Here is a 19044-nt window from a genome sequence, read left to right on the forward strand (position 1 = left end):
CAAATTGTAGTTTTAGAAATGTAATTAATTAATTAATTAATTCCTATATATATATATATATATAACAGTTCAGCTACAATGGACTTGCATTAAATATGGAACATAGCAGATAATTTGAGAAACATCTCAGAATTGTTTGTTTATACAGTGAAAGTCAAGGATAACCACAACAGCTTTATTATGTTTTATTATGTATAATGTCTCTGATCTGTCTTCCCAGCTCTCCATTTCGGGGCTGTTCCGTGGGCTAGATCTTCATCTCCTGCAGCCCATGTCTCTGTCTCTGATGCACTCTCAGCCTCCGCTCTCCAACGACTCCTCCATCAATCTGGAGCCAATGGAGATCTCCGCCTACAAGCTCAAGCTGTGCTAGAACACGGTTGCACCAGAACCGGGCTCTCCGTGTGGACCCTTGGAACCTGCGCTAAAGCAGACAACCACAGCTGGATGAGCAGAGAACTCTTTTGGAGATTGTTTATCCAGACTTAATGCATCTGAATCAACGCAAAGGCTCTGACTAAACCCTCGCAAAATGGAAAATAAACACTCGAGGATGAGAACGTTCCAGCCAAAGTCAGATTTGGTAGCCGGCCCGGGTGCTGAGATAAGAATGTCCGTGTGTGTTTTTACATCTCTTGTCTTTTCAGAAAGATTTTATCAGACGAGCACTAATCGGTGAACATCTTTTTATTCCAGCAGTGCCGAGCGTTGTTTTTTTTTTAGCTCTGTTTTTCTTCCCTTTTTGTCTTTGGCTGGAACTGCTGACAGTTTCTCATTTATTGCTTCTTTCATCGCTGGAGTTCGTACTGTATGTAAATAACCCAAAACTACATACACAACTGGCTCTATACAAAATTGTGGGACTCGGTGCAATATGTGAAGCTTGGTTTCTCCATTTAATTTGTTTTCTATTCCTAAGGCCTTGGCAGCTACGCTTGAATCTGCGTCATTGTCGTTCTTTTATTTCTTTATCTCTGCTGTGGACGGTTCTGCCTACGCTCGGCGGCCGCATGTTTTTTCTTTCTATGAATGTCAATCACCCAGCTTGGCCTGCGAAGGCTGTCAGTGCTGTAACAGATGCGGCATTTACAGATCTTTCTTTCAGAATGGCTCCCGACCGTTCGCTGACAGAAGAAGACGTCTGTGATCCAACATCGGTTGGGGTCTTCGGATAGCGCTTTCATTGGTTGGCCTCAAATCGTGCGTCGTGAGCTGACGTTTACAATCTTTATCCACCGTATCTTCTGTTAATAAATAAAGCTGCTTCTTAATAAGCTAGCTATGGATTATCCACAACACATTTTTGTTATTTGTACCGTTTTGATCGCGTCTGGCATAGTAACAAGCCGCAGAATGTGCATTTATACTTTGTCATTTTATATGCAGGTTTGAGCCGTATTTAAATGCAGTTCGGGAACAGATATGCAGAGATCGTCTTATTTCAAGACTTAGATCAGTTTAGTCATCGACCTGTTTGCTTTGATATACCTTCTCACAGTATTTTCAGGTAAACGGAACTCATATCCGATTGTAGTGCGGGTAGCGACGGGTTCCTGTGCTCAGATTTAGCCCATTTCCCACACAAACTGCATTTAGGGCTTATCTCGCTGTAGGAAACCCATCTGTAATGTGTAGCAGAGCCATCTCAGTCCTCCCTTTTTGGCTTTTGTGACCTCGGTTTGTTTGAATCTGACAATTCTGAACATGGGAATGCTGTCTGTGTCTCGCCTCTCCCAGCCGGTCCGTCTGTCTCCCCTGGGAAAATCTGAAATTACAGAACAATGTTCTCACTTATACCGACTTCTCTCTGTAGTGCGCCCACGTCCATTTACATCAGTCAGGCCATCAGCCGGCTTCTCAAGCTAATCAAGTTCCGGAGTAGCGTCCTATCAGGAAGATAATTCCCTGCAGGAGGAACTCTGAGCATGGAGTGCCAAACGTCTCTCTGATTGCTTTGGAACACATTCTGGCGCCCAAAGTAGCTCGCATTTGCTCCTGTAATCCGGTCTGATTCATTTCCATACTTGTTTTTACTGTGCATATGTGTTTCATACTGGCAGATCTCTTTGTTAGATGTCCTTTATTTGTTGTGTGTTCTGAGATGGATTTTTTTTTTTAAAGAAATGATATTGAAACGAGAAGTTAATTTATTCTTTTGTTGTCGTTTCTTTTATTTTTTTTTTCTTGGTTTGACATTGAGAGTGTGTGTTCATAAAAAATGACTCGTAAAAGCAAATGCAAAGACATTAAAGTGGATGTTTAATAAATATCCCACATGATGAGTGATTCACATCTTGAAGTGAGATTTTGCATTAGAATCGGCTTTCCATTGTTGTCAGATGTCTTGAAGCTTTGTTGTCGTGCTATGAAGCGCAGACAGGGGGCAGGATGGAGTTGTCTGCATTTAATGGCATGGGGTGTGAAATGTTGAGTTCAGTTAACAAAAGCTCACAATAGATGCTTTTTATATCTAAACATCCTCTGTGAGAGCCGGGATATCGAGAACTGATTTACTAGACAGCCTTTGGAGAGGACTGGAAAAACCGCTGTCCTCTCACAGTGCTGACAGGTCTACTGAAGTCAGACTGGCCTTTTTTGTTTGTATGGTGGTTGTTATTTTTTTTTTTTTCAATGCCCTTTCACGCTCAGCTGAGACCAGATTCGGTTTCCTCCACAGCAGACGGGTTTGTGTACTAAAAGAGCAGCTTGCTCCCTGAGCCCAGGCGTTTGAGAAAGAGGCAATTCTTCTTAATAAATCTGAGATGGAAATAAAACTCAATCTCACCACTGAGGACTTTAATAAAATGACAGAGGCACTGATAGAGCTGGAGACGTTTTTGAGGGATTGGTTGAGACCGGAATGAAAATGCTGTCATTTATACTCGCCCTCATGTTGACCAAAAGACTTTCTTTGCCAGATGGAGCACGAAATGAGAAGCTCTGAAGAATGTCCTAGCTGCACTTTTCCCATACAATGCCCATGGGCTGTGAAAAAGCTCCAGGAAGTATTTCATATTACTCTTGCTGTATTCTGAAGCAGTCTTTGAGAAATGCAAGACATTATAATGACAGAAAATTGTCCTCTGCCTTAGTTCTGGAATTGATTTTACATATTCAAAAATGACACCAAGAATGTTAACTGTATAGCATATGTAAAAACACACAGTAACGGTCTGCTTATTATAAACGCACGCTGCAGTTTTGTCATCTGCCACTTTAAATGCTTGAGCTCTTCGAAGCTGGTGGATTCTGATTGGCTGTCAGTGTTTTTGTTATTCAAAAGTCGTTATTCGTTATTTATTTTTTTATGCACAAACAATATTCTCGTAGTTTCATGAAATAACAGTTGAACACAGACAATTTGAACAATTTAACAATGAAACTACCTTTCTGGCAGTTGCGTTGCTGTCTCAGGGTAAGAAAGCTCTCGGATTTCATCAAAAATATCTTAATTTGATTTTTTGAAGATGAACCAACGTCATACAGGTTTGGAACGACACGAGGGGGAGGAAATTAATGATAGAATTTCTTGGGTGAATTATCCCTTTAAGGCACTTGTAATAATCAGTTACCATCCATTGGTGTCAAATGCTATAAAATTGTTGCGAGTAATTCATGTCAGAAATAATTTTTTGGGTGAAATAATAACCCTCTACTGAGTATATTTGTCTTCTTTGGTGTGAACGACCCTTTGAAATTCCCTTTTGTCTCTTGCACTAATATATCATACGGTTTCAGAATACAGCACACGAATTACATGAAGCAGTTTTGCTACACTTTATTTTTGGAGATTGAGTGTATTCATTTTATAGCAAAGAGAATTGTGAAGATCGTTCACTACATCTGATGTGCTTTGAAGATTTGAAAACCGGTTTGGAACAGACTTTTCACTGAAATAAGATCAAAGCATATTTGTAAGTGCATAAACAATATGCTTATTGCAAAATTAAGCCGAACTCAATAGCAACTCATCTGATATGCTCATTGAAGTGTTGAATAAACATCCTCACACCAGCTCTGAAATTCCTTCTATTTTGCTTCGGATGCACGTCGAGCTTCAGTTCAAACAATCTGGCACCACCTACTCATTCTGAATGTCTGCACAACCTTTTCTTTTCCACCTCCAAAGAGCACATTGAACCTTTCCTCAAAAAACAAGACAAACACAATACATCGCGCTAAATTCAGCCTAATAGAATCATTTCAATAGAACAGAAAAAGTGCCCTCGTCTCGCAGGAACAGAAGATCTGTGCCTCTCCTTCGGACCATTAACGAGTCTGATAAAACCTATTAAACCATTGCGGAACATCTAAGGAGGATAATAAGGTGCGCTCTGCAGATATTCACAGCACTTGAAGTAAAAATACAACAGTCGACAGCACTGATTCTTGTACTATTAGTCAAAGACAAGCTTGTTACATTGGCGGTCGCATGGCAAATCAATGGGAGTGAGCTGAGCATGAGGGAAATATATATCCAGTATTGCCTTAGAAGAGCAGCGAAGATGAGGAACAACATGACACCACCCTCACCAGTAGCTGGACCATCCATATTTCTGTCTCATTGCTCAATTAGTATGCATGAAGCAGTCTCAGTCTAACTTTTAATGCCAAGAAGGCAAAAGCTTCCAGCGCTGAATATGAGATCCAGTTCCTCCCAGCTGAACTAATTATGGAAAGCATTTTAAATGTGCCATTTCCATAAACTAGTTCTCTCCTCCCTCTTCTGGGAGATGGAATGAAAAACAGTCGGTGTAAGTTTTCCTCTGCCGTCATGGAAACGTGGAAACTTTAGGCCGTCCTATGAAGTGCACATGAAATATTGATGATCACCCGCTGCACGCCTCATGTAGCGAAGTGCATAATGCGTGCGTTATTAATTTAGCCCAATGGTGCGTTTCTCCATGCGAATTATGGCCAATTGGCATCAATAAATAACCAAACGTTTCAACAGATATTCAAGTACTTTTAAATCTCATTAAATAAAACACGAATGCAACAGATGTTTGTAATTAATTTAATGACTGCAGTATTGACAGACACAAAACTATCAAATGCTGTGATGCAATGCTGAAAGATGTGTTATAATGAAGAACGCTTATTGTGTTTTACCAAATGCTAAAATAGCACAGAATGGCATCTAATGAGGCTGCATTTTAAGGCATCATGGACATGTTTCGGTGATCCAACAGATTGGTAGCAACATCATGCTTCCTTCTAGGATGCATCACTGTAAAGGTCTTTCCACAACGAGCGTGAAAAAGCTAAACTAATATCAGACGCAATGACGCTCTGGAATAAAACAGAATCCTATGGATGCTTCCACATAGACCACGAACATTCGCACACCGAAAATGTTAATAATTTTTTTTTTTTTTTTTTACCAAACAAATCTTTTCAGTTTCGCGAAGCAAAAACACAGGCCGTCCAATAAGATTTAAGCATTACGTCACGTGGCCAGAGCAACTGGTGTTACCCAAAAGGTCGACGGGGTACTAAAAGCTCAGAAGACTGTACTGACCACGAGTGTAAAAAAAAAAAAACAGAGGTATAGGACTTTTTTCCCACGAGAGAGTGGATGCTGAGTTAAGGACAGACTTATTCTCATGTTCTTTATACAGAATAACATTTCTATTAATTTTCATCTGAATAATGTGATCTGTAGAGTTTGAGTGTTAGAGCGCGTTCACTCTAGACCTGTCAATCATGTAATCATATCTCTTGCCCTTCTGGAAATAAAAGAAGAGAAACATTTTTCTACACATGAAATATGAAAGCAAATAAACCTATGATTATAAAGATATATTTTCTGTTTATGTTTTTATGCAGCTCATGGTATGTATTTATTTTTTTTACAATAAAGTGTGTTTATGTTAATGTGGACAGAGTATTCATGCTAATGTTGGCATTGTTCTTTTATTAAATGTCAGCTGCTAGTGGCGAAGAAAATCCGGCGGAGCCTTTATCTTGATTTCGTTATTGCCAAATACCCATCTTAATTTAAAATTTTAATTTAATTTGTTAAAAAAGACTAGTTTTTATTGGTGCGTTGGTCTATTTATAGGCTAAATGAGCCTTTGCCTATTTAGAGTGCTGAGATGTTAAGATGTCACAGATGACTTATTTTATTTCTTTATTCCAACTCCCAAGTGGTCTAGTCTACGTTAGTTATGAATAAATTATGTTAAAACACGATAATCTTGATAAAAGGCAGAAGAGCTGTGTGTGTGCGCACACATTTGAATAATGTCGGGCTGTAAACGAGTTCGGGCTTTTAGAAAGCTGTCAATCAAAATTTATTTGTCGGGCTCGGGCTAGGGCATGGGCCGAAACCTGTCAGGCTCTGGTCCTGTCGGGCCTAACTTTTATGGCCCGACTACAGCTCTAATTGCATCATTAGCATAGCTGCATGCTAGTCAATTCTATTTGAATGAATTATGAGTTGTGTTGTCTTTGTGGCTTCCTATGAAGGGCTCTCCGAATCTGTTATTTACAAGCTCCTCTTTTGCTTAACATGCTTCCTTAGAAAGTAGCTACCTATGGAGGCAGCATAGTAGCTTTTTGGAACAGTTGAACTGTATGGTTTATAGTGCCATTGTATCTTTGTACCACTCAAATGTCACATGATTATATATATATATATATATATAAAAAATGTCCAACCAGAGCTCCACAAATCTCATGTCTCAGGGCTGACTCTGACCTTTTGGGAAATATATGACACATTTCCTCTTGAGGCTCCTTTGTGTTAGCACTGACAAGTTTTGAAGTCAAACTCCAATGTGAAAATCAATAAAATAACCTCTGGGACAAAGCTTTCTTTTTGTTCAAACACTACTACTGAAAACCCATAATTGAAATTCACTGAGCCATTTGTTAAGGTACGTGCTAATTAGCTTAGAGACAAGAGCAGACAAAACAAACCTAAATTATCTAAAAAGGTAAAGTCAAAAGTTATTTTTATGACATATAAAATAAGAAATGTGAAGTTTATCAAGGTGTTTCGGATCGCGGGCACCTCAAATCAACCTAAGACCGTACTGTATCTTGCTTGACTGACAGATAAGATCTCTGCACATCGAGCTGTGTTTCAGTTCAGCATTTCGATCGTTTGTTTGTCTGTGATTCCCACTGTTTTGAATCCGTGCCGGAGGCTCTTAGCAGGCAGAGGTTTGTGTGTTATCTAATTCCTTGCTGTTATGGTTCACTTTGCTGATGCTGTTGCTACATCACTGTTGCAACAGAAATTATGCGCAGATAAATCATTCCTGATCGAATCAGTGGAATTTTCCCAGAGCTGCCTTTGACTAGCAAAGAAAGCATAACGCAGACTTTATTGTCAGGGTCGCACAAATGATGAGTGATGTAACCGCGATGGAAGTTAGAGAAGTGCAAGAAGTTTTGTGCATAAAACAGTCCGAACTTTTAATAAAAGTTGACTGGAACAAATTACAGCCCTTTTGTTGTGTTACAAAGTCACTCAAAGTTACTCAAAGCCTTCACGCACTCAGCTGGAGCTCGCACACACACACACACACACACTGATGGTATTGATCGTGTTTAGTGGTCCAAATCTCAGGGCATTAGAGCTAGACCACTAAGACAAATAAAAGTGAAAATAAAGGGAAGAGTCATTCAGTGCCGCAGAGATGTCCTTAATATAATCGCATTCGGGTCAAACTCGTCAAACTGCAACTGCACTATTATAGCTCATTAAGGCATTCTCTCTCTCTCACACACACACACACACACAAACATAGCAGTGGATCTATAAGTCTGAGTAGTGCAGACTAGTTCTGTATCCCAGTACAAGGAAGACAGATGTTAAAAAAACATCTAAGTGGGGCGTTAAAGAGTGCTCTGAGTCCGTATAAAAGCAGTCTTTTCGCTGTGATACTCCAGCTCTTCGCTGTCTGACTCAGAGTTCATTCCTCCCGCCGTATCCTCGTCCCCCCACACAGTGGGAATCCCCCGGTATGACACTTTCCCCCGGCCGAGTCCGAACCCAAAGCCTACTCGTATCCCTCCTCCGCCCGTGTCCATCACCGGCAGTTTCTTCCTCCGGCAGAACGGGGCACTGGCTGCTCCGGAGTGCAGCTGAAGCAGCATAAAAACAGCTGCGAATGTAGCCAGGATGAAGGCACAGCTGAGCACCGCCACCAGCGCCGGCAATCTCGAGGAAAAGCCAGGCTCGTTCAAGGATTTATCCGAGATCGGATCCACCTCGTGCTGGAGCACAGGAATGCTGGCCGATTGTCGCTGGTTCTGGTGCAAACAAGAAGTGACCACCAAGTGACTGTGGGAGGGACAGGAAAGGCATTCGCTCTCCTCGGACCCGAAACACGTCAGGCAGGATGGGTGGCAGGGCAGGCACGCCTGTACGGTAGAGTGCTCCACCCAGTTATCCAACGACAAGTTGAGATACTGCAGCCCCGAGCTGAAGCCGGGAGGGCAGGACTTCACGCAGCCTTGCAAGAACAGCAAGAAACCAGTGCTGCATTCTGGAAAACAGAGATCGAAAGAACGCTTAATTGCAGTTGTTGCGAATCCTTAACGAACATGAAATGGCACTTGATTTTACTTTCATAATGTGACAACTTTGAGATAAAACAGATGGAGCTAGGATATTATTGGTTAATATTAGTTTGCCCTGCTCATGCAGCATTGGGTTTTGTCAGCAGAAGAGAAACTTGGTTTCAAATGTTGTTGAGATTAAAGTGAATATGGAAATAAACATTTTTGCCAACACTTTACATTTATTAGAGTAATTAATGAAATTGGCAATAAATGTTTTGTGTATTTATAATTTCGGCCATGCCAACTACCACAGCTATATTCATGCCATGTAAGATATATATGAATAGATTAATGTATGTGTATTATATATATTTATACACACACACACACATTCACGTCACGTTCAGCAGTGGCAGTCCTTAAGGTAATAGCAGCAAATGAACCAAATAATAAATATGTTGTGATTTCTGTTAATCAAAGAACAAAAGAAAAAAAAGAGAGGAAATCAATAACTTTTGTAGCTTTAAGGATTTGTGTTTGATACATTTATTCAATTTCTGTATATTTCCTACTTGCTGAAGGGCACAGGTAAATATGACTGTTATGATGGGTTTATGTGAAGATCGTTTTAAATTCACTTGAATTAGAAGGTGAATTTTTAAAATGAAATTAGAATGAAATCAAGAAAATACAAATTCATTCTTTGCTGCTAGCTTCCGTTTTCGGAGTGGTAAAATAGCGGTTTCCCTGGTAACGCTGTACACAAAGCAGCACTGCTCTCACAAATGCTGATTTGTCAGGTATTACAGGCACGATTAAAAGAAAATGAGAACAATCGGTCCAATCAACGCAGATTAGCATCACACAAAGGAGAGGTCTGGAAAAATGACTAATTGAGCGAATCGTTTGGGAGTTGTTGAGCAAGTAAGGTAAAAACAAATGCATATTATAAGACAATGAATGTGTTTTTTGACTTTGCATGCATGTCAACCTGTTGTTGGGGACTCTTACTGTAATGCTGAATGGCTAAAGTCAATGGTTAAATATTAGGAAAAAATTTACAATATCTTAGAGATATTAGTAGTATTGGTATCAGTGATACTCGCCTTTAGTCATTAAAGAATGCCATAAACAAATATTCAAAATATACTGTCTTTATGTTGTTTCTACATTAATTTGAAGATAGAATGTTAAATTAAAAATATGTTTACATTTTTTTATTTTGTCGGATTAATCTAATTCAGAAAATAAGTAGGATTATATATATATATATATATATATATATATATATATATATATATATATAAATATAAATATAAATAGATATATAAATATACATTCACACACATATATGTGGTAACGTATGAAAAATGTAGTGTAAAATTATTGTTCACTGTTAGTTAAATATTGTGTTGACCCTATTGTAAAATGTTGGCACATTTGATATCTAAAAAATAACATGCAAACAGCGGGCATTAGCATAACCTGTCTGCTGAACTGCTGTCATGGTGGTATTTAAGGGTAGTTAAACTGTCAGCATCTTTTTAACTAGGTACCCTGTCAAAAACAAAGGTGCACACATTTGAAGGAATTTATTCTGTAGTAGAGGAAGAACACACATTAAGCTACAGTCTGCACACTTTTAATACATGAGCTAAGCATTCACGTTTGCATTTGCATAATTGCCAAGAGAATGTTTCTGGAATAAGACCAGCTACATTTATTATAGATAATAAGGTCATTTCATGTTGTGCTCTCATTTTTGGTTCAAATGGGACAAATGATTCACCTAGTGAAATTCAGTACCACCTAGAGTAACAGTGCAAGAACACCTTATGAAAAATGAGTGAAATAACTTATTAGCAAAGTTTGTCCTCGACTGCAGGAACAATATGGAGTCATGATAGAGAAATCCATCAGCAACTTTGAACAATAAACCTTTTTTATTTGATGAACAAATTAAGGATTGTTTACTGCCCTCTGAAGGTTAGGAAGGTACGACCTCACATCAAGAAGAGGGCTGAGGATTTGAGAACTTCTCCACTTCTTTAATAATGCACAGTTTATCTAATTTAAACCTCTCTGGCATCAGTTTCAAGCGTTTTTGCAATATGTATACTCATAAACATATATTAATATTCATAAGCACAACGCAGTCATACTGAGACATATGAAGATTTCTATATGACAGAGAGGGTCTGCCAAGGGAATTACTGAGTGTGTAAATATTTCCTTCTAGTCATGAATGTCACCACCTAGAAAAGCTTGTCTGTTAAGGGTTGTGTGTGTGTGTGTGTGTGTGTGTCTTACCGATGCAGATCTGCTGGGTGTCAAAGGTTTTGCAGCTGTTGTTTGAAGGCCGGGTGTAATCAGATATGGACGGATCTGTGGCACTGGAGCCGGTGCCGTATAAGATGAGGGTGAACTGAGAAAGAACGCCTGTGGAAATGATACTGAACTTTAAAGATGCTTTGATCATCAGCCAAAACACAAATGGCATTCACAGCATAAAAAAAATCATTTTCTTAATCAGTATTTTTCATCTTGTTTTGCAGTAACAGTATCTAAACATCCCTAAAACAAGATAAATACACTTGAGAAGCAGTTTACATAAGATGTTTAGACTTGTATGTATCTTAAAAGAAGTTGACTTTTTCTAATCCTGCTGGCAAATCGTTTATTTTCTTGTTTCAAGCATAAATCAAACAAAACTGAAAGAGATTTATTCTTAATTCTCATAAGAAAAATTATCCGGACTCAAAATTTATTCTCTGAAATGTCTTTTGTCTTCTTCCCAGCCATTTTTTTAAGTAACTTTATCTTGTTTTAAAGGATGCTTAGATGTTTGTACTGAAAACCTAGACAAAGCACTGATTAAGAAAAAGCTGAATGTAGTACCATAATCATTAAGTCCAGCCACATTCTCAATCTCCAGCGTCCATTCTCCCCGAGGGTCTTCGTCCCAGGAGTGAGTGGTCATGAATGCCCAGTCGTTGAACCCTTCGGCTGAGTTATCCTGAGGTCTGAACACAAGAGAAAGAGATTTTTATTCATGTGTTTGTCTATCGGAGAAGCAGAAACAACTTATCAATCAAGATATCAATTGAACACGAAATAAACTGAGTTTGTATTTACAATCCAAATAATTACGTTTCATAAAGATAATGGGGTGGATTTTTTGTGTATGGCCAGACAAGTGCGCAAATGTGTTTTCTTGTTCATCAGATGCATTTTCTGTACATGCTGGCATGCATCATTTACACACTTCAAGGCAAGGCAAGGCAAGTTTATTTATATAGCACATTAATTCAAAGTGCTTTACATAAAAGAAAGTAAAATAATCATGAAGAAAAATTATAAAAATAAAACAAGCAACTTTAAAACTTTGAAAATGATTTAAAAATTGACTTATTTAAAATGAATTTAAAAATAGTTAGAAATTGAAAATTATTTTACATAAAAAAAAAAAAAAAACAGTGAAAATACAGTGCAATCAGTTTGGATATCGCCGTTATTCTATTCTCATAGTTGGGTTGGGAGCTGGGTCTATACTAAGCAAGCTATGATGACTTTCACCTTGATATTTTATATTTTATATTTAAATTTGACTAGTGTTTTAGCACATCTGAGCAGCATAGTGACTAAAGGAGGACTCCCCTTGTTTTGTGTGAACCCTTGGTATTTCTAACTGACTCGATCCTAGTGATCTGAGTGCTCTGTTAGGTTTATATTCAGTGAAAATATCTGCAATGTATTTCGGTCCTAGGTCATTGAATGAATTATAGACGAGTAATAATACTTTAAAATCAATCCTAAATGTAACTAGAAGACAGTGTAGGACCTGAGGACTGGTGTGATATGCTCAGATTTTCTGGTTCTAGTCAGAATCCTGGCAGAAGCGTTCACTCAGCATTGAACTTTTTTTTTTTTTTTTTTTTATAAATGTATACTTTTACTCAGTAATGATGCATTTAACTGATTAAAAAAGTGACAATTAAGACAATTCGAAAGTTACAAAAGATTTCTGTAAAATAAAGTTTTTTTTTACTTTCTAGTCAACAAAGAATCCTGAAAAAAAATGCATCACAGTTTCCACAAAAATATTCAGCAGTTATTCAACGTTTTCAATGTTGATAATAAGAAATAATGTTTCTTGAGCAGCAAATCATCATATTAGAATGATTTCTGAATGATCACGTGACACTGAAGACTGGAGTAATGATGCTGAAAATTCAGCTTTGCTAAAGGATGAAATTATATTTAAAAATTTATGTTACAATAGAAAACAATATTCCAGATTTACTGTATTTTTGGTCAAATAAATGCAGCATTAGTGAGCATAAGAGACTTTGTTCAAAAGCATAAAAAATCTTACCAACCTCAAACTTTTGAACTGTAGTGTATGCAAATGCATTTTTGCTAATGATGTGTTTGAGTGTGTTTACCGTGGAGCCAGCAGCGTGGAGCGAGTTCCCAGTGGGCTGATGAGGTGAACAGCCAGGTTTCCTCTGTGGTTATAGGTGAGGGTGAGTCTGGCCTGCACATGCTCCAAAGAGCTCACAAAATCCGGCTGCCCAGAGCAGGCATCTAGACTTCTGCTGAAGATCAGCTGGTTTCTTATGTCCCTACAACACAGAAGAATCTGAAATTACACTCCACTCTGACAAGCAACTATACAGTATGATGAAGCGTAATTTTGCTTTCAATTTCATGTGTCTAGTTTGCCTGTCCTTAAACGGTGACCTCTGGGTCCCCAAGTAGCAGGCATTAGCTGGCATTACCTATCTGGTGTATTGATGTACTGCCTGTGCTGCATGAGGTGTTTGACCGTCCTTACCTGGGCTCGGTCAGCATATTAATGACACATTTGTGCTGCGGCCCCACGCTGCTCCAGTTCTGGGCCAAAGCGACCATGGCACTAGCATCCAACAGACCGTAGCCGTAAGAATGGCTCACTGCCACATAGAGAGAGACAGAGAGAGAGAGAGACACAGATGGAAAAAGTAACAAGGTCAGACATGAATAAATAAACGTAGCTCTCTGACTGGTAACGAGAACCATCCTTTACCTAATCGCCCCACGCCATTGGTCCTCCAGTCGTTGGTTATCAGGTGGGCGGGACGTGAGGTTCGTACAACGAGATGCTGCATGTCCCTCCAGGTCAGGTTCATGCTGGATGTGGTACGAAAAAAATGCACGAGTATTACATTGCAGCAGGGCCACAGATTTATTTTCATATTCACACAGATAATTTGCACATAATTATCCTCTTGGATGTGACAGGATGTCTTTTTGAAAGACACATAATTAAAGCTTTTCTTTCACTCGAGTCAGAGAAAATTGCAAATGGAAATATTCCATCCTGGGGGCCATGCATCATTTTGTAATTACACAGCTGACAAAGCTTTTTTTGTTTTTTTCAAATGAAGACCCAAAATTGTATTCCCCCGAAAACACAGCAATATCAGATTCAATTTATAACTGTATTTCCTTGGTTCACGACTCGAGCTTATTAGTTCTGTCGTTTTTTGCTCTACATGGCGGAAACAAGCGGCTTTGAGACTCGTGGCCCCCACGGCCAAAGTTGAAAAGCTGTGTTATTTCTCAACAGGTATTTTCACGTCAGGAATTGGACATAAAGCACTGCCAAAAATACCTGCATGACAAGCCATTTCCACCCAAAAGAAATGGAGTTCGCATGAAGATACGCCGTAGAACAGAATGAAAAACATCCTGCTCTGGCGTCCGTATATATTTTTCAGGGTGATTTATGAAAAAGGGGATCCAATTCATAAGCTTTCAATATCTATGACCTCACAATAAATGACTTAGCAGGTATATCCATAACGCCGCATGCACGATTTATGAACCTAAAGCCAAGGCACAAGATTCTCTGTGATTTACATTCAGTGATTAATAGATATAAGACTACTGAAATTCTCATGTTGTACATGGAAAGACTTGCACAGATATCGAACAGATATCCTTTTATATTGATGAGGTGCCAGAGCTGCAAAACATGCCAGAGCCTTTAAACAGGCTGGACTCAAACCAGGAATCTGTTCATGGACAGGGGGTGGAATAATGTCCTCACCACTTAAAGATTTCATAACATAACAACAACATAGCTACACTAATGCAAAACCGCATTAAGATCACGCCTATTATAATCAATAAATTATAAGAGAAGCACTGAGACATGCATTCAGCCGTTCAGCTGTCGTGTCTAAAAACGCATAAAAAATGCCAGCCTCATTCTCCATGAAGACGAAGAAGATTACTTTAAGGATAAATGGATTTCCAGCACTTGCTTCAACTCTACTACTAGATATATTTAGAGAGATGAGAAATAGCTACGGTCAGCTGTTCCTCAATCTTGGCTGAGCTTTCGATCTCTTTTTGAATGTCTACATTTAAAATAAAGCGCTTGAGTTTGCAAAAGACGTGATGTGAAGCGCCTCTGCTGGATGTATGTAGTAATTACACTTTTTTTTCCCCCCTAAAACTGTATTTCCTCCAGATTTTTCTGTAACCAGCAGATGGCAGAATTCTGCCCCAAACCCCCAGATCAGTGGTTCCCAACCCTTTTCAACTCGCGGCCCACAGAACCAAACACATATGTTCGTGTGGCCCACTGCAAAAAAATTAACTGACCCCGCTATTGTTTGGTTAATAACTTAGTACTCCGAAGCTAGATTGTTAACTGACTTTATTGAATGAACTAGAGCTGTGCGATATGGACACAAAAAAAACTATCGTGATTTATTTGATCAATTTTGCGATTTCGATTTTTAAACACGATTTTGACACACAGATATGCTTTAGTGTCATAAATGCATTCAGTATGAATTTGAAACATATTTCCAAAAGAAAACCAATTAGAGCCTTATCAAAAAGTTGTAACGTCTCTAGAACAGACATAATAACAAGTCAAAATAATCACTATAGTAAAGGTGCAACAAAATTTCTAGACTTATGGCAAAAAAAAAAAAAAAAAAAAAATCCCATGTCCAGGGACTTTTTTTCTTTTTTGCCATGCATTGTTCATAGAGCTCATTAACTGTAGTGGTGACTCAGGTGTTGAAATAGATTTGTTATACAATATAAAGGTTCACATGTATGCCGACTCCGTTTGCAGTGCGTATGTGCGCGGTGCAGAAGGAGCAGCAAGAGCGGGTTTTTGTAACACGAAAGCACATTAAATTAATGCACGAGTGAGAATCTCTCTGTTTGCACGCAGATTTCCTTTGCTCTGTCACAAAACCAGTCGTGCTTGCTCAGATACACGCTGCTCTCGCCCGGAGAGAGTGTGCGCACTTAAACTGCGTCCTGTGCACTCACAACTCTCTCTATGCTCATGTGCTAGATACTATTTTCGCACGTTTTTATTTATAGCCTTAAACCTCGTGCAGTGTGAACGCTCTGATCTGTTAACATAGGCTTGGAAAAAATGCGCATCACAGACAGTATGTTCTGTTCTCGTGCTAGCGGTGTTGCAGTCTGATTGGATCGGATAGCACACTGCGGGAGGTCAGGGCCGCGGGAAATTCGTGCTATGAAGCGATTTAGAAATTGCGCACGCTCAAATCGTGATTTTATGACGATTTCTATTAATCGCACAGCCCTAGAATGAACTGGCAATGAACAGAAAATAACTCGGGCTGGCATGTTTGAATTTGTTGTTCTGTAGCATATTCAGCAAAAATATCTAAGATAAATTGTTGGTTTATTCTTAAACCAATCAGCGAGCTCGAGTAGTGGAAGCATAGTTACAGTTTAATATTTATTTTTAGTTATTTAATTATAAATATGAAATGATGTTATTATGTTATGACTTGGACATTTTTAAATATTAACAATATTATTATTTCTTTTAATAGTAATTGGCGGCCAACCTGCAATACCACCGCGACCCACAGGTTGAAAACCACTGCCCTAGATCAATATCCAAAAACAAATTAAATATTTAATTTAATCATTAAAGTGTTTGTTTGTTTTTTTCATAAAAAAGTAATATTTCAAATGCTCGCTAATGGTGTAGTTGAGCGATTTTGTGGTAAATGGATAACAAATACTTCATATCCCCCTAAACACAGCATTATCAGTATCAAAATTAATTTCATTAAATAAAAATATTGTTAAAAGTCACACAGTAGACCATTTTTGTGCCGTCAGTAATAGGAGGATTTCCACCCGGCTACCACCACAAGTATACTTCAAACTGTGGGAAGTACTGTGATATACATTAATAAATAATATTATATATAATTATAATAAAATATAGTTCATACAAGTCAAATATATAATAAATAGACATGTATTTTATATAATATATGATATTTTATGATACAAATTCATTATTATTTGTTTTAAATCATGAGTTCTGAGAGTATCGGCTACTGCACAAGCACACATTTCAGTGGAAAGTGAACGGTCTTTCTTCTGAACTCGTTCAAAAGTCACCTACAGCGTGACATCACAAAGACTTCCAACCGATGAAAAGAGCACAGTTGTGACAGAAAGAGAACAGAGATGGAGGTCTTTATATAAAAATTCCCCCAAAAACGTCCCCATCTCTTTCATTGTTGGGCCAAGCACGATCAAAGCCGGCACCAGTGGGGCTTACAAACCTGAACAGCAGGGGCCGAACTCACACACGCACAGACACTGTGTGTGAACCAGGAGCCCCGTGACTCCGCCACACACAAAACATTCAAAGAAACCTTATGCTTGAGTGAGACGTGATTTCCATGCCTTATTACAACCTCCCATGGTACAGGATAAAATACTCTGCAGGAGATTTTAATCGAGCGTGATGACTTGATGTTGTATAAGGGCCTTGGGGTCAATCGGCCCCCGAGCAATGAGTGTTGACTGGCAGTCATCACCCATCTCTCTCCATCCCTCCTTCATTTTTTTAGATGAGCAATGTCAAGGTGATGTCAGAGTGTGTCGGAGGGCTGAAGATGATGCACGAGGGGTAACGAAGTCTAACCGATGAAGGGGAATGATGGACAGGAGTGTGTAGAGCGTGTGTGCGTATGTCTGTCCGTAGAGACAGGTGTCATTGTTGTCATTACTCACTTGGCCTCCAGAGCGAGAGCGATGATTCCCGCGGCCAGGGGAGCCGAGGCGGACGTGCCCGTGTGCGAGTCTGTGCACTTCTTCCTCAGGTCCGTCGTCACCTGCACAGATGAAAACAAATATATGGAAAGATCAGGTGTGTTAGTGGTCAGCCATCGGAAGGACATTGCTTGCAACTATATATAAGATGTGAGGGCGTCCGTCAGTCAGAGGCGCCTGTCAAAGTCCGAGAGGGAAGGAAAAACCAAATTCACTGCCGCTTCTGAGATGAGATGCGTGACAGCTTGGGAGACTTAATAAGCTGGCACCCCACACATGAGGGATTTGGGTTTCAATCACACCATAAGAGACACGGCGACATGCCTGTGTGATTGACAACGGTCAGGATGAGAGTACGACCAGCCCGAGGCTACAGAACCATCAGAGCATACACAGGTGAGCAGCTGCCAGACACCCACACACACTCTTTCTCTTGTCTTTTATTTGTCTCTGTCCCTTCAGTCTGATATAAACACATACAGACAAATACATACTCAAAATCCCACCCCACCGCTGTCGGCAAGTTTGCGTCCATTTTTAAATTGAATCGGTTTATTGCCTTTGTCATCTTAATGGAACTGGAGGTCTCAGAAGAGGGAGATGGGGAGCTATCGCACTCGTACATACTGGGACAGACTTGACATCAAGCAAAGTAACACCCTAAAGCCACCTGAAACACCTCAGATGAGCTTCAATGAGCTGGTAGAGATAGATTTGCCTGGAGAGTCTGAAACCACTTTCACAGGAATGAGCGAATCAGAGATTCACAGTTCGCATAACTACCGACAGCACAAAAATATCATATTTTCCCCTCAATGTGAGTGTGAATTTGAGCGAACCAAATTTAACTGGTCAAAAAGAGTTATCAGTTAGAAAATCCAGCTAGCAAGATATTCTGCTAGCTATATAAAATAAGGAATTGTGATGATAATATATAATATCAAAAACATAACTCATTCTATTTCTTTGAATCAATGACTCAACTGGATCATTCCAATTCCAATAAACAAATCATTCATGAATCATTAATCAATGATTTATGTCTTTGAATCATAGTCTGAAGTGGATTATTCCAATTCCAGTTGACAAATCATTCATGAATCATGTATCAGATCTTTGAATCAATGACCAAACTTAATCATTCCAATTTTAGTGAGCAAAATGCTCATGAATCACAAATCGCTGAACGAGATCGTTGAATCAATGACTGAACTGTGTCATTCCAATTCCTGTGAACAAAATGTTAATGAATCATTAAAACGTCAAGGAGATCTGAGGCAGATGTCAACAGTTTTAGTGAATATGACTTACACGACTTCTATCATATGACTTCAGTAGACTTAAATATTTCATAAGCTGTAAAGACGGCTTTTATGTCGCTTCACAGCCCCAGTCCTCATTCAC

The 19044-nt window shown here is 39.1% G+C and overlaps 2 protein-coding genes across 6 annotated transcripts in view; one reads left to right on the top strand and one right to left on the bottom strand.

Moving 5' to 3' along the window:
- The window catches only part of man2a2 (mannosidase, alpha, class 2A, member 2), a 42214-nt gene extending 36411 nt beyond the window's left edge, over positions 1-5803 (top strand). For all 5 annotated transcript variants that reach the window (XM_052598180.1, XM_052598177.1, XM_052598176.1 and 2 more), the window contains one exon: positions 221-5803. In XM_052598180.1, the coding sequence (XP_052454140.1) occupies positions 221-373 (153 nt within the window). In that variant the 3' untranslated portion in view covers positions 374-5803. The remainder of the gene's footprint in view (positions 1-220) is intronic.
- A 1596-nt stretch (positions 5804-7399) lies between these two features.
- furinb (furin (paired basic amino acid cleaving enzyme) b) overlaps positions 7400-19044 on the bottom strand; it is an 88592-nt gene continuing 76947 nt past the window's right edge. Inside the window, exons 10-16 of the mRNA XM_052598183.1 lie at positions 17602-17702; positions 13586-13689; positions 13355-13472; positions 12963-13142; positions 11416-11540; positions 10828-10956; positions 7400-8501 (exon numbers count right to left, since the gene is read on the bottom strand). Of these exons, the coding sequence (XP_052454143.1) occupies positions 7849-8501; positions 10828-10956; positions 11416-11540; positions 12963-13142; positions 13355-13472; positions 13586-13689; positions 17602-17702 (1410 nt within the window). The 3' untranslated portion in view covers positions 7400-7848. The remainder of the gene's footprint in view (positions 8502-10827; positions 10957-11415; positions 11541-12962; positions 13143-13354; positions 13473-13585; positions 13690-17601; positions 17703-19044) is intronic.

The sequence above is a fragment of the Carassius gibelio genome, chromosome B25 (genome assembly GCF_023724105.1).
Source record: "Carassius gibelio isolate Cgi1373 ecotype wild population from Czech Republic chromosome B25, carGib1.2-hapl.c, whole genome shotgun sequence".
NCBI classification, from domain to species: Eukaryota; Metazoa; Chordata; class Actinopteri; order Cypriniformes; family Cyprinidae; genus Carassius; species Carassius gibelio.